Raw genomic sequence first — 16,505 nt, 5'->3', positions numbered from 1 at the left:
GTGAAAGAGGATCCCAGAAACAAGAGAACATAGATCAAGTACTCCACCAAGCAGAGCAAATCAAGCATTATGAAGAACTGCATAGATTATTCCGATTTTTAAACTTTTTTTTTTTTTTTACATCAGAGGCACCCAATTGCAATGCAAAATGGTTTCTTTCTCTTCATTTCTCTGGTGCTAAATCAAAAAAGGTAGCAAAAATTATTTATATTGTTTACTCGTGTAACCAGTCATATAGTTATATACTTTGTTAAATACACCACAACCCCAAAGTTAAGCATTCTTGATACTGTTGTGTAACTATTTACAAATACTGCGCCCTTCTGGCTACATCTGGGAATTCTTCAAAGTAAGTGAGGCTAGTAGCTTCACTGCAATTTGAGTCACACAGTGAGCAGTTCAAAGGATATAAATTGCATTATGTACTGTACATGTTCTGTTTTAATTGCTATGGTTTGACTGTGTCCACGTTAGCAGATTTAGCAAGTGGAGTCGGAGCAATGTTAAAGAAAGCAACATTTTTTTCACATCACCAAATCTTCCAGTTCTGGATCTCTTCAGGAGTCCATGCATAGCAAACCCATCAACCAATTCTCACAGACAAGAAATATCCAGCCTTGAATATACAGTCCACACTAGAATGTCGGTCTGTGATATATCATTATTTACGTTTTTTACTTCTTATTTTATGTGTGAACTGTTACATTGAGTGGTATTGAATTTTATGATGTGGCCTTGTATGAAGACAGATATAGCTTGTGTAAATCTCTTATAACTATGCCCTAATGCACTCTGCAGGTAGAGTTTGAAAATGTGATATTTAACTTGGGATATTCTTATAATGCAACTGACCATGAGTGGAATGAAGGGATGGTCCCACGTGACCTATGATTAGTGTGGCCCTCCATTGTTTACTGAGCTGTTTAAGACGATGCTACCGAAATGAGGTAGCTAAGTGATGTGTTTTGCTAAATAGTCAGACAAGAATGCTGATGTTACTGTCGTGATTTGGGTATTGAAACAACTCTGGATACTGGGTTGTCATGGCGATACAGTACCACAAGCCAATGGATTGGCTTTTTCCCCTCTGGTGATCTCAAATCTTGTGATTAGCGTGACAATGTCATGGTAATCCGTTGATGCCAATGTCAGTCTTGATAGTTGTGACCACCACAAGGATACCACTCTCTTATTACTGGGACATTACGTCAACAATGACGCCAGTGTATCCTGGCCGGTCAACCTTAACTACTGTCATTACCGTGATGTCACGGATCGCGGCGGCCATGCTGGGGTCACTGGGTGATGGTGGGGATGCTGCGAGATCGCTTCATGACCAGACGCACCTCCACGTCGGGCAGGCTGTCCTGCTTGGTCTGGGCGCAGCCCTCGTCGGCCGCCGCCATGTGCAGGTCGAAGCGCAGCGACACCGACTTCTTCCTCAGCTTGGGGTTTCCCTGGAAGAATGAACCCTCCCATTGCTTGATCACCTTGTCAATCTTCTCGGTCCTGTTCGGCGATTGGCGTAGGAAGAGGAAGCAATGAAAAAATGAGCATAGGTTTAGCATAATCAGTGGATTTTGCATTGAGCTGTGCACGCATGTGTGTGTAAACTACCCAAGTATTTCGATGCCTATGTCGACGCCATACCTCTCCCAAACAGACAGCACATTTACACACCTCATCATTCCAGAACACAATACCTTGACTAAAACCATGGCACCCACGCAAAGTGGTAAACTATGAGGCGGAGCTGATGACATTGAACTGAAAATATTTGGGCGACGGCAGGGTGGAGTTTTAACACCTAATGCGGTAAAGGGAAGACTTACTCCCGTCTGGGTCTTTGATGACGAACGCCACTCCTTTTACGGAAACACAGCTGTCTCCAGATCAAGTGACGCTCGTTAGGGAGGGCTGATCAAATGGGAATGTATTCCCATGAGCTTTGAACAGTGAAGCTCCTGCCAAACGATACAACTGAATACACTTTTAATGACTATGAACTTGTTTGACATGCAGGGGTGAAACGTTTCCCCATTGCTGTGCGTGTGTATGCCTGCATGTGTTTGTCTGCACATCTTGTGCCCGGGACTAGACGTCGCCAGGGAGGGGCTTGTCCTGCACATTTGGGTGTGTTTTCATTTGTCATCGACAGTCAAATGGGAACCATTTAAAACGTTCAAAGGCGGCATGTTACATGTTACAGTTTAATGGGTGAATATGGTATAGGTAATGAATCTGGAACCTAAATCCTTCTATTTCTCAACAGCCAACAATGTGTCATTCTCTTTTTTTTTTTAAGATGTGCTTTTGGCCTTTTAGGACAGAGACTCTAAGACATAGACAGGAAATGTAGAGGCGGTAAAACTTTCAGAGATGGCCCATGGTGGAATCAAACCCACGCCTCTGCTGACACAGCCTCAACCTCTCATCATTGACACAATCTATCATGTGATGACTGATCAATGATAAATAGTACTTGTGGTGACAGATGCCACTTCCTGAACCTTGTAAAATGATTACGTTTCACCATCTACGAGGGGCGTTGACATCAGATCAATATGGAGCGAGCGATCAATACTTACTCCACTGTGCCGTGGCATTCTGCACTTTCACGCACCACTTTGCCCTGGAGGATCTCCTGGGTCTTCACCGTGGCGATCCTCAGCTCGTTGTCCGTCTCAGGTTCTGTGTGGAATGACAGTATGTTCAAATAAATTACATGGATTTTATGGTATGCATGGGTACGAGTGTGCCTGTGTGTCTGTGTTTGTGTGCGTGTGGGCATGCTTGTGTGTGTGCCTGTGTGTGTGTGGCTGTGTGTGTGCATGCTTGTGTGTGCGTGCTTGTGTGTGTGTGTGTGTGTGTGTGTGCATGCTTGTGTGTGTACCTATGTGTGTAAGCTCTGCCTCAGGGTACGGCGCTTTGGATGAATAAGTGTGCATGTGACCCTGTGAGTACACTAGTGTGACATGTCCTGAGCATACCATCATACTGTCTTTGTGAGTACAGAACATGTACCTTACACATACAGAATCACAACTACTAGCAAATAACTTACCATCAGGCGCGCAGGAAAGTATTTTGAGTGGGGGTGCTGAGGTACTGTCTATAATCTAGGCTACAGTATTTGCATGGGGAAAAAATAAGCATATATATATGTTGCATATGGAACATAAAAACTCGGACATGAACATGAACACTCTCGGTCTCTCGCTCACTAGCGCTCGCTCACACACAAAAAGTTCTTATTGGCCCATTTTCGTTCACGTTCTTCTTTATCCGTTAGCAAGTAACAACTTCCGTGAACCCCATATAGCAAGATGCATGTCTGTGATAGGTAAAAACTAGCAAACACATTTTTCCCACGTCTATTTTCTTCCCCAAAGCAAAATTATTTATTATATCGTTTTAATATATATATATATATATTTAATTAAAACAATTACTAACACGTTTATTTATTTTTTCCTTCCTGCAGCTAGGGGGTGCTGCAGCACCCTCAGCACCTCCCTTCCCGCGCCACTGCTTACCATTCACATCACAATCAGAATCAGAATGGGTTTATTCGCCATGAAGGTTTGCGCAGACAAGGAATTTGCTTTGGCAGGAAGGTGCAAACATTAAACATATGGGAATCAAAAATTTAGATATGAGGACTAACTATACTAAGGGTACATAACTAGCAAACTAAGGGTACATAACTAGAAATGGAATTAGATTCAAATAAACTATACAAAAAAATATATTCAAATGTTATTCATTTACAAGATGCTTTTATCTAAAACGACATACATATACAGAGCAAAGTAGAAGATCAAGGATCACAAGTGCATAGTTCTACTGTATTTTGGTGGTCAGCGTCAAGGAGCGGTTAGTAATTACTGGCTTGTGTCTGTGTATGTGTGCTGTGTGTGGCACCCCTTACCTGTGAGGATGACCAGACTCTGCTGCCGGCGAAGGACAGCGTGACCCTTCATGCCGTTCTCAGTCAGCAACGAAGGGATGTCAGGCAGGGGCTCCGACTTGGGCTCGTCAGGGGTCACTGCCGGGTCGCTGAAACCGTTCTCAAGCCCGTTCTCCTTGGGTTCCCCCAAGGGCCCCAAGGAGCCCTTCCAGGGCCGGAGAGTCATCACCTGGCCGTTACGGCCCAAGTACCTGAGCGAAAAAAGGCGGAAAGCGGTTAGTTTGGATGAGAACCGAATGGTTGCCTCTGAAGCATCTAGGCCCCTTTCTGTCTTTTACACTTCCTTAGATTATTATATGAGGTAGCTCGAAGAATTGCCCCCTTTAGCCTATTTCTGTCCATTTACAAAGGTCATCTGTACCCTTCAGAACACTGTTCTTAAAGATTAAACTTGCTGTCTTTTGAAGCCTTCTGAAACACTGATAGATTTGATACATTTTCCCAAAGATTAATGAAGCTCGGGTTACTTCATTTACCTCCACAAGGTATTCGATTCAAACCTCTTGTAAGATTTTATCTCTTTGGTTCCACTACCAGAGTCACTACAATCTCATTAAGTCAGCATGCCAAAATCACAGGGCAGAGATCCATTTAGTTCCAGGAAATAATGATTAATGCCCAGGTCTCGTAAAGTTTGTCCTCTTCCAGATTCAAAGAGACAGTGTAATACGTCACTGAACATAAACCTTACTCGACATTTTCAGTCAGATTTCAGCTGCATCACCAAAAACCATTTCCCTCTGTGGAGTAAAACATTACGAGCAGAATTGCGCAAGGTAAGGGGTTAAAACTGTGGTGTTTAAAATGGTTAGAGGCCATGAGCTGTCTGTGTTCCGTTGCCTCGTTGACAGTGATTGACTATTATTGTATGTGTCAGTCAAATGGAATCCTCCTAACACCTTTCTGAAGGTTGACAGGGAAAGGAATGTGGACCCTTCTGGAATGGAACACCCGGTGAACATGTCTATAGATGACAAACTGTGTCTTAACTGTTAAGGGTTTGTTCATTGAACTGTAGTATGGTGTCATAGACATGAAAATACTCATCAAATAACAAACACCGGCTTTTAAAAAGCTACTGCAGTTTCCCTCTCTTCCGGAATTCTCCTCACAAACACAACCATGTAGACTAGAGGATGGGTTATGTGTTAACTGTTAGGGGTTGGGTGAATTAATTGTAGGACGGTATCACAGACAGGCTAAATGAAAATACCAATACAAAATAAACACCTGCTCTTTACAGTAGTTTGAGAAGGCCGTGTTTGACTTGCATAGGTTCTGGCATGCTATGGTTTGCGTATGTGACTGTGTATGCACCTTGGGGAATTTCCTATCCATCTTAGTTTTGTTATGACGATGAGGGGATGGGTTTGCCAGACCTTCTCTGCCTGTACTTGTGAATGTCTTTACTTATGGAGTAAGTCTTCCCTAAGCTCTTACAGTAAAGACAGCCATCTGTCACACTTCACAACAAAGACAGTCTACAGGACATGAAAACACCTTGTTGTGACAGCGAAATAAGATCAATAAACATGAAGTATCGCTGTTCTTACATTTTTTTTTGTTGGCTAAGCTCCTTCTGGATTTGGGCTGTGTACGTTTCTACTAATTGTTTGGGAACATGTTGTGTGTTTCTGCATGTTTGGCGAGGAAATTGAGCTGTCGGCTGGGAGATGAAAACTGTGGATTAATGTAGGTGTGCCATGTGACCCCCATGTGAGTTTCCAAGCAGCTCCTCCTATTGTGTTAGCACCTGTGTCACGGGAGGTCTCTCTCTTCGACATGCACTGACACACACACACAGACACACCCCCCCCCCACACACACACACAAAACCACAAGCCTCCCCACAGGCTTTCTGACTGTTCTCACAGTTCCAAAATATTGCTCACTTCTATTCAACCCTGCAACACCTCCCCACCCCCCCCCCACCCCCCCCCCCACACACACACACACACTGACGCACACCCTCACCTGCCCTCTTCACGCTCCAGCAGGCGCCTGTAGGTGGCGATCTCCCGCTCCAGCCTCATCTTGGTGTTCAGCAGCTGGCTGTGCCGCTCGCGCTGGGTGACCAGGCCGTCGCGCACCTCGTGGAGCTCCCCCTCCAGCCCGGCGACGGTCCGGGACAGGTCGTGCAGCTGGGTGGAGTACTGGCGCTGGGTGTGGTGGAGGGAGCTCTCAAGGCCTTTCTCCTGGAGGGGGTGGAGAGGGGAGTAGGGGAGAGGGGGGAGGGTAGAGGGGGGAGGGGAGTTTTGGGGGAAGGGATCGATAGTTTGAAAAGTAAATGGGTGAGTAGAGAAGGGTGTGGGGGAAGAGGAGAGGGGGAGGGTGAAGACAGAAACATCAACTTGTGTTTCGTGGACCAGTGAGCAGAAGGAGAAAGCTCAGGAAGGTGACGCTATAGGCAACATCAATACAAATATCTGAACGTGAATCGTATATAGTAACACGCCCAATAGTAGGTGCATGTGTGTGCGTGTGTATTGCGTTGATTGGACAAACACTCACAAGCGCATGTAGGGTCTCAATCTCCACCTGGAGGCTGTGCCACTGTTTCCTGGCCTCCGCCAGCTCGGCCCGAGCCTCCTTCAGGGCGGCCCCACCCAGGTTCACCTGGGCCCATGCTGCCTCCTCCTGGAGGATGGACAGCAGAGTCAGAAAATTGTGTTAGAGCACCTGTGTCCTTGGGAGGCCTGTCTCTCTCCTCCTGGAGATGGACAGCAGGGTCAGAAAATACACACACACACACACAAATACACCCACACACACAGATACACACACGTACACACACACACAAATACACCCACACACAGATACACCCACATACACACACATACAAACACACACACACACACTCAAATACACACACACACACAGATACACACACACACACCCACATTCACACACACACACATACACACACACACACACACAAGGCTTGCACAGTGATATGTATTGCTGTTGCATGCTCGCAAACAGGACAGAATGCACACGGTCTCAGAGGAGGAAACAAAGAAACTATTTGGCTGACTGAGTGCCACTCCTGCCTGTAGCCACGGGCCAAGGTGCTTCATCACAGCTGTCAAATCAAAGACACGGTGTCACGGCACACTCCGCATGGCACGGCAGAAAACACGGAGATTCCATTCTACTGGGATATCCGTATCTCACCTGTTCGCAAAAAAATATCTACGACATGCTCAACGAATGACTACGAATACTTGGCAGTCGTATAAAGCTCGTACAGAACAGGCATTATCACAGAAAACAACATGGACCCAGAATGTGGAAGCTGCTGTTCATTTCTACAGTACACAAATCTGGGTCACATTTAGATGAAGCAATAGCTTTCCCTCCATGTATGGGGACGTTTTTTTTTAATATATACTTGTTTTCCACGGACTGCGCCAGCAAAACAGTTGAGATAGCGATTTGTGAGGAATGTTGTAATGAGAGTGTACGTTGTGGGTAGACCTGATGTGAAGTCCTGATATGAAGTTTATGCTTACAGCGTATTAATGTTTGATGAGGACACGTGAGGTAGAGCCATATTCCAATAATGTAGTCAAAGTTTATGAGATAATGGATTGCCTTTGGCGTACCTGGAGGTACTTGGAGGGATGTGATAATCGATGAAAAGAGAAACGAGATGGGAAGAGAGAGAGTCAAAGTAGCAGAAGAGGTCGGTAGAAAAACAGGCAGCCAGCCAGCCAGAAAGAAAGAAACAGAGGGACAGACAGACAGGCAGCCAGTCAAAACAGAAATGACACAAATTCGGAAATAACAGCAGGGAGATGAACTGAAGCAACAAAACCCCCATCAATTCCAATCCCACCGTCAAATCAATCTGCGTCGTCTGCCCGGAGAAGCCGGGGTGGGCTGCGAGGGTGTGTCTTGATGGCAGGGAGCCAGGAGACGATCAAAACGGAGTGAAATGGAAGAAGGGAAACAAAAGAGGAGAAAAGAAGGAGGGAAGGAGGGAGGGAGGAAGGCCAAGTGAAAAACACCGGGTACCTGTGCGAGAACTCCTCCGTTTGCGAGAGCTGCCGATGCGCCTCTGGCCCGGCTAGGCCCGGCAAAGCCTGGGCCCGGATTCGACGGGGCGTCCAGGCTTGGGTGTACGTCGCCCGGGCTGAGACGGTCGCACTGCGTGCTGATTCGGTCGAGGAGCTGGGAGAGCTCCATCCCTGTGCCATCCTCCTCCTCCTCCCCTCCCGCTGTGTCCGTCACGAGCAGAACATCGCAGGATTCGGCCTGCTGCCGCTGCTGCAGAGACCGGGCTGTCTGCAAGCAACCAACCAGAGAGAGAGAGAGAAGGGAGAGGGGGAGAGGGGAGAGGGGAGAGAGAGGGGGAGAGGGAGAGGGGGAGAGGGGAGAGAGAGAGGGAGGGAGAGGGGAGAGAGAGGGAGAGAGAGAGAGGGGAGAGAGGAGAGAGAGAAGGAGAGGGGAGAGAGGAGAGAGAGAAGGGGAGAGAGGAGAGAGAGAGAGAGAGAGAGAGAGAGAGAGAGAGAGAGAGAGAGGGAGAGAGAGAGAGAGAGAGAGAGAGAGAGAGAGAGAGAGAGAGAGAGAGAGAGAGAGAGAGAGGGGAGAGGGGAGAGAGAGAGGGAGAGAGAGAGAGGGGAGAGGGGAGAGGGGAGAGAGGAGAGAGAGAGGGAGAGGGGGAGAGGGGAGAGAGAGGGAGAGGGGAGAGAGAGAGGGGAGAGAGGGGAGAGAGAAGGGAGAGAGAGAGAGAGAGGAGAGAAAGAGGGGAGAGATGAGAGAGAGGGGAGAGAGAGAGGAAATGTGTGAAAGAGAGTGTGAGTAGGAGAAAGAAAGAGACACGCAGAGGTTTATCAGCCAGCAAGAGAGTACGCACGAGGGAGGAATGAAAAGGTAGAAGGAAAAGAGGGCACAAGAGGAAGAAGAAGAAGGAGAGAGAGGGGGGGGGGGTGTTACACCACAGGAGCAGGCACACGCAATGCAGGGAAGGGATAGACTGTTATTGAGCCTATATGTGTGTGCGTGTGTCTCCATGGGCTTGTGTGTGTGTGTGTGTGAGACTGTGGGAGAGAGACGCTGGGTCACGTACAGACTGAAAGGAGGGAGGGAAGTGAGGGAGGTATTAGTCAGCAGGAATCCCCAAAAAAGAAGAGAGGAAGCCAGGGAGGGAGGGGAAGTGATGAGAGTATTCTGTGAAACGTAACAAGGCCTGCCACCAGGGTCAGCGAGAGGAGGCTTGAGAAGACAACGGTAAGCAGTCTTCCTGCTAATGGGCTAATAAGGAGTAGGCGTTCTGGGCCACTATTCTCTTGTTCACACACACACACCCACCCACACACACACACACACAGACAACTATGCCTACAAACACAGCCAAGTACACACGCACACCCACACGCACTCGCACACGGATCTCCATACAAACAAACACACCCGCACACACACAGTTCCACCCACACAAACGCACACTTTTGTTTTTTTCGTTTTCGGATTGGATATCGATCCCACACGGTGGAGATCGCCCAGGACTTCTCCAAAACACACAGTACACACCCCCTTGACACACAAACACCCCCCCTCTACCACACCCACACAAACACACGCACCTACTTAAAACCCACCTCAGCCTCCGCAAAGTCCTTCTGCATCTGCTGAAGCTCAGACATGGAGCTGCGAAGCTCCACCTCCAGGGTGATGTTTCCACGCTCCGCCCTCCTCTTGGTCTCCCTCAGCTGACCCACCTGCTGTTCCAGACGCTTGGTCTGCCTCTCCTCCATCTCACACCTACACACACACACACACAGGGATGTGTGATAAACACGCACACACATGCAGGAAGGGGAGAGTGTAACACACGCATGCACACAGACATTTACATTTAGTCATTTAGCAGACGCTCTTATCCAGAGCGACTTACAGTAAGTACAGGGACATTCCCCCGAGGCAAGTAGGGTGAAGTGTCTTGCCCAAGGACACAACATCAGTTGGCATGACTGGGAATCGAACTGGCAACCTTCGGATTACTAGCCCGATTCCCTCACCGCTCAGCCACTTGACTTCCCGACATGTACAGAACATACACACACGCAAGAAGGGATGCATGGAACACACAGAAGCACATGGGTGGACACCACACACACACAGTTTGGTACACTTAAATACAACAGTTGTATATGTTCCGTCAGGCATAGGACCAAGCCCCCGGTAACAGACCCACAGGACCCACAGAACACTGTGGCTCTAGGATGTAGACATTCAGGTGAGACAGATAGATACAGGTCCATAGATATATAAATAGACCCTGGAATGTGTTCCCTAGACAGAGGGATGTCGTTGTCACGATGCCCTTCAGGGGTTAATGGACCAGTCCGTCCACAGGGGCGGAGCGGAAAGGGGGCAGCGTGAAAAGGGGAGGGGGGGGGGTGCATGTCACTCCGTATCCATACCGGAGGGAAAGTGTGGACGCTGCGTTAGAGCAGGAGCCAGGTTTGTGTTCTAGCTGGGGAGCAGTGGGGGCTGGCAGAGTTACACAAGGCAGCTGCTACGGTGATGTCACAGCCCAGGAGGGTCAGAGGTCGCTCCGGGGAAGAGGAGGCAGAGCTAACGATTTCTGACACTCAGCAGGGGAGGGGGGGGGGGGGAGGGAAGGGGGGGAAGGGGGGGGGAGGGAAGGAAGGAAGGGTCGGAGGGGGAGGGAATGGACATCTCTCTTGGAGTGTTTTGAAAACTGTTTCTATCCTCACTGGCCATTACCTGATCATGTGGGGATATAAGGGAGGAGCAGAAGTGTCTTTTGGTTTTGAAGTCTAATTTTTCCTGGGGGTCTACTGTCTTCAGATGAAATGTTTTTACGATGTTTTGTTTGTGTATGTGTATTACAGTATGTATCTGTTTTGTGTATGCGTGTAAGTGTGTGTTGCAGAATGTATACAAGGTGTGTGTGTGCCAGTACGTGCACCTGGTGTGTGTGTGTGTGTGTGTGTACCTGGTGTGTGTGTGTGTGTCTAACCTGGCTTGGATCTGAGCAGCCCTGGACTTCATGTTGTCAGACTGCAGGGCCAGCTGGGAATTCTCCATCAGTAGCTTAGCAACCTACAGTAGCCAAACACACAAACACACACACATATTATAAGTAAAGCTTTCACTTTTTGGTTGTATTTAATGTAATTGTTAATAATTAAAATAATATAATTCGAATGATGCAAAGGCACACAAACGTCACACAAGTGACTTAAGCCTATTACTCTGGAGTCACTCCCTTACCCTCAAAATATGAATGTTTGTGACATGGGTGAGGTATATATAAAAGTTTGAATATTGTTGTATGACATAATTCTTTCAATAAAAGCGAACACTAAGAGCACTTACTGAAATGGGTGATCTGAATGTATCTAGCACACTTACACATTTAGCTTAAACATTTGAAAAGGCCAGAAGAGTTTCCATTACTAGTCAAGTCAGGACTTGTGTTTGCCATTGTGACTATCAATATTTCTCTCAGTTTCACAAACATGCTTTATTCATCCCATGATTTATGTTCAATCAAACCAGCCCTAAAGGTATTGTGGTAATTATGAGTACTGCAATCTCTCACAGTTGTTGTCTGGGATTTAAACCTCAGACGCATAACAAGACATGGTACTGTAAATATCCCAAAGCCCTTTGTAAAACTTGACATCTTCTTTACAAGAACTATGTCCTGATTCGCACAAAGCCAACCAATCAAGTGTCCCCCTGTGTTAGGACGTAGGCTCAGGGATGACCCTGTCCTCACCATGCATCAGACACATTCACACCCTTCTGACAAGTTGTTTACCTTCAATGTTTTCCTAAGATCTTTAGGCTTACCGAAGGCTCAACCGCACGCATTGTTGACAGAATGCCAACAATAACTTGGATGCTTCAATAACTTTCAAAGATGCCCGCAAAGATTAAGATCAAGTTGGATTAAGACAGTTGGAGACAGTGACGAAGAAAGCGTTTTGTCTGTCTCTCCATTGACGGAGTGACTACATTCAGTTATGTTCTGGAGTTTTAGAAGTATGATCGAGCTGCAGATTGGGAGAGAAAACCAGACCTCTGACATTAAACAACAACACAACACCAGGCTTAGGTCTCAGTCATGTCTCTCGCCGCTCCGAAGGCCGGAGGACCATCTTTTATAGGGCAATAGAAGGTAAACTCAGACAGGGACGGTAAGGCAGTAACGTTGTTACGACAGCCACAGAGAAAGACATTGACAGCTCCCAGCGCGTGACCACTCCCAGGGCAAAGAGAGAACATAGGTGAAGCCCTCCCCGTAGTCATCACATGGGACGTTTACCCAGTACTTTCCCCTGACGCTTGACGTCTAGTCAGCCTGACACATAGACACGCTCGACTCTCATCAATAACAAACCCGCCTGAGAACATACTCACTAGTATCCAATGACTAGTTCTATTGATCAGTGAATAACATAAGTACACAGGAAATCCCTTTTTCTTCCACGAGACACACAGAGACTCGCAGGGAATGGACCGGGCAAGGCCTCTGAGTAACAGCCTGAGGTGAAACAGCATGTGTTCTACCTGGTGAGCCACACGAGCAGGTGCCACCAGCATTTTTCCTGTCAATGTCTCTATGCTTAGTGGTGCCTGTTTTTTATCCAAAACCGGTTCAGATTTATGACCTTGACACAAATGCAGACAGTAAATCAGCGCCATGACAGTTGAACACTCCAACTGAATTTTAAACTGATTGATTTTCGATCATGCGCCATCAAAGAATCGGCAAATGAAACAGTGTAAACATTAGCCAACACTCAAACAATGGAACCAAATGCAACGGTACAATCGAAACTTGACAAGAGCGAACAGTATGTGCACCCAAGTCATCAAACGACATTTTGCCTTTCCAGGTTATCTGAAAGCGACTGGTTATGGGAATATTGACATTCAAGGTGTGTTTATGACATTCTATCACAGAAGACCTGGTACACAGGGCAGGGCTGTAAAATATGCTGGGTCATCATGCTTTCCAGTCCATTTCACTTTCAATTTTTTAAGGTTCAACAGGGCGTAGTACTGACCCGTCCGTTTGTAACAGGCCAAATATCCGTGTCCTGAATTCCTTTGTACATTTGACTTTACAACTGACACGGACAGTAAACCAAGGAGTGGTCGTCGGACAAGCCACATGTCAGATCATGCAGAGTTAATGGTCTACTAAAGGGGCAGGGAAGAGCAATAAATGTCCACATTCAGTACAGCATGCAGTTATGGATTCTCTGTAATTATAACGAAACATAATATACTTTTCAACCAAAGCTTGAATACGATTCACACGTCTCGGATACAGTATCAAATATAGGATTTCAGTACAGAGAGACCGTAACATTCCTAGCCAACAACTAACCAGAGTATCAGATCCACCATCAGATGGATGCTTGAAAGTGCACTAGCTCAGTCATTTCAAATGGCTCTGCCAAATGTCTACCATGAACCCAATAAACTTAGGGGGCGCATGGGAATGGGCTGGTTGTATGGTCATGTGATTAAGGCCTAGATTAGAACCAAAAAGGCCCCTCCACTAGCACTACAGCAAGGTAGCAATCATATTCATCTCTGTTCACAGCTCAGCTCTACAAGTTCACGTTTAGTTCTGGTGTCCCCCCAGGGATGAATACTCAGCCTACTTGAAGAGTCATCGGATGCTGTAATACAAGATTAGAGACAGGCTCCAGTAGTTACACAACATTCTAAATGTTTCATTCTCACCTGGGCACGAAGCTCGTTAATAGTCCTCTCTTGCTTGGACAGGTCTCGTGGCTGGGGGATATTCTTGTTGCTCCAGTCCACTATCTGGCTCTCCAGGCGCTGGTTGGACACCTCCAGGCGGTTTACCTGCTTCAAGAAGCCCTTCAGGCGGGCATTCAAGTCCTGCATGGTCGTACGGGAGTCATCGAGGAGTTCCATGGAAACCCTGTTTTGGGATGTCCACACGCACGCACACACACACGTGCGGTACACACCCACACAGACGCGATACACACAGACACGTATAGGTTTACAGACACACACACACACAATCCTTAGGCTGCGGTTCAATCAACGAGACCACCATCGAGAAACACACACACTGCCTAACGAAACATCTTATGTTCGTTGCTTGTCTACTCCCGCAATGATACAGTTGGGTAGAGCCGTGCCACCCATGCAGCAGAGATCACCAACCCATAAGTGTTTACCTGGTAAATGTTTACACAGCGATACACTCACCTTTCAGGCAACGTGGCCCTCTCTCCTGGTTACAACACACTGGACGTGTGTGTGAGAGTGTTTCTGTCCCAGCCCCACAGTCAGAAGGATCCGTTCCACTCTCCCCAGACCGAGCTTAGTCACATTCTTCCACGTTTCGTCGGCGGACTCTTTTGCTATCCTCTCTGGGTTCAGGCAGGGTCAAGGGTCGTCCTGTCACAAACGAGATGGGAGTGCCAACAGCGTTAGCTAAGCTAACAGAGCTAGCGCTCTGGGACAGCTGTGTGTCAGCAGCAAACCTCAGGGGTTAGCCATGACGAGGCTAGTTCTCCCATTATCCCCCCCACCCCACCCCCCCGCCCCCGCCCAACCCATCACCAGTAACAACAGGCTCTGGAGACAGAGAGAGGGGTGAGTTCCGAGCTAAGCGCTGGCCACACTGCTTACATCACCAGCGCTCTGAAGCCCTTTGTGCTCTGTGATCCGGGATTACTGAGCCGCTTTCAAACAGAGGGGCAACACCAGCTGTGCGGGGAAAGTTCAGGGACACGCAGATAAAGTGTGTGTTGTCTGTTTGCGTGCGTCCCAACATTACACACGCTGTTTATTGGGGATGAAGTGACGTCTCAATAATACACCCACTCAGCTGGGAGGCATGCGGTAAACACTGTAAACACTGTAACCCATGCCGCTCAAAACCTTTCTTTGGACTTCAAGCCGATCATTTGTGCGTGCGTGTGTTTAAGTGCGTTTGTGTGCGTGCCTCTATTTGTGTGTGCGGCTCTGTGTGGTTTGGTTTGAACCTCTGTGTGTGTGTCTGTGTGCCTCTTAGTGTTTGCATGACTGCAAATATCAGAATTTGTGGGGCAAGGGTATTATTTCCTTCGTTTTCCTGTAGTTTGCAACAATGACGGAGTGTAGTCATTGTTGATTTGTCAACGTGATTACAGACTGTTGATTCAACATCATTTATCTTATGACTTCACCATCTTGTCAGTCTGTGTAAACTATTTCAGCTTAAGCATGAAAGCAAGGCACTTCCATTTTCAATTAATCTACCTTATATAGCAGACAGTTTTGCGTAAGCACGGACGCCAACAACACAGTGATAGAGGAACTGTGCTGAAATGTGTTTGTTCAAACTGGGGCGTGCCCTTCAAGGAAAGAATACACAGGACCAAAACAATTGCACTGAAAACGTCATTCTGACAGAATAATCGCAATAAATTCATCGGACTTAAAAACATCCCCAGCCTTCCACCTGCATCTACCTTGGATTAACAAAATGCCAAGATAGCCTGAATTGTCTACGCTTGAACTTGATCTAAGACATAACAACTTGTGACTTTTGGATGAAGTTTTTGGATTAACAGAGTTTCTACTTCCTTACAATGTCAACAACCACACCTAGTATCCCTGTGAAGACAGGATAAAAGGATTATCAATGAGACGGCAACTAAGCCAACGCCAGGGCATGTTGTATTATGCCAGAGGAGACAGGGCTATCTTGTTACCATAGGAGCAAAGTAGGACCAACGAAATGCATTAGACTAATGAGAAGATGACATGAGGGTTACAAATGAGAAGATTGCAGTACATATCCAAGAGGCTGTCTCTGTTGTGGTTTGGCTCCATAACGAGGATATGCACTAGGAGAAATCTAGAGAGTATGTGCCCACATGAGAGTCTAGCTGGGCTGGACTGTGACAGGGAGAGTTGAGAGACACCCGCCTTCTGATAAAAACATGATATCTGATGAAACAACAACACACACACAGATGCTCATGAACACACACCCGCACGCACACACAATAACAGCAGGTGGAGAGGGCCATGCAAGGTCGTCGGCACGCTTACCGTCAAACACACGCCCACACCGTTCCCTCGGAGCCCAACCTGGCCTTTTCTCTTCCTGCCAATAGGGCGGTGAGGATTGGGGGGCACTGATGGGTATTGATGATTTCAGTTAAAAAGTCCGGTTGGATAACAAACCCCACCTGGGCGTAGCAGTGAGTCGTTCTGATATCCTGAGACTCATCAGCTTCCGTGACTGCGTGCAGGGAATGTGGCCCAGCTTGTTTCAAAGGCGCAGAGCCTCTCTTACAGCTAACGTCCCACATAATTCGCAGAAATGTCAAACCAGGAAATGTTAAGCCTGAGGGAGGGGGCAGGGGCGACAGGGGAGGGGGCAGGGGGGTGAATCATGCAGTGGCTTGTAGGCATGAAGCTGGGGTGACAACAGTAAGAGGCGACGGGACTGAAGAACTGAAGGAATGACCTAAGGGGAGCCCCTCACACAGCGAGAGTTTCCCTTTTG

At 47.4% G+C, this 16,505-nt stretch overlaps 1 protein-coding gene across 1 annotated transcript; it reads right to left on the bottom strand.

Annotated features, from left to right (window-relative positions):
- Positions 1-86: 86 nt before the first annotated feature.
- On the bottom strand, positions 87-16,192 carry krt222 (keratin 222). The gene is made up of 11 exons (XM_067259263.1): positions 16,046-16,192; positions 14,210-14,401; positions 13,709-13,913; positions 10,962-11,044; positions 9,574-9,736; positions 7,988-8,257; positions 6,482-6,607; positions 5,945-6,165; positions 3,932-4,161; positions 2,589-2,691; positions 87-1,509 (listed from the first exon to the last, which is right to left on the bottom strand). Exons 3-11 carry the CDS (start codon positions 13,904-13,906, stop codon positions 1,296-1,298), a joined length of 1,608 nt encoding a protein of 535 aa, XP_067115364.1. The 5' UTR covers positions 13,907-13,913; positions 14,210-14,401; positions 16,046-16,192; the 3' UTR covers positions 87-1,295.
- Between the last annotated feature and the right edge of the window lie 313 nt (positions 16,193-16,505).

The sequence above is a fragment of the Osmerus mordax genome, chromosome 21 (assembly GCF_038355195.1).
Source record: "Osmerus mordax isolate fOsmMor3 chromosome 21, fOsmMor3.pri, whole genome shotgun sequence".
NCBI lineage: Eukaryota > Metazoa > Chordata > Actinopteri > Osmeriformes > Osmeridae > Osmerus > Osmerus mordax.
The sequence above is the reverse complement of the archived record's forward strand: the minus strand, read 5'-3'. Positions and strand labels throughout refer to the sequence as shown.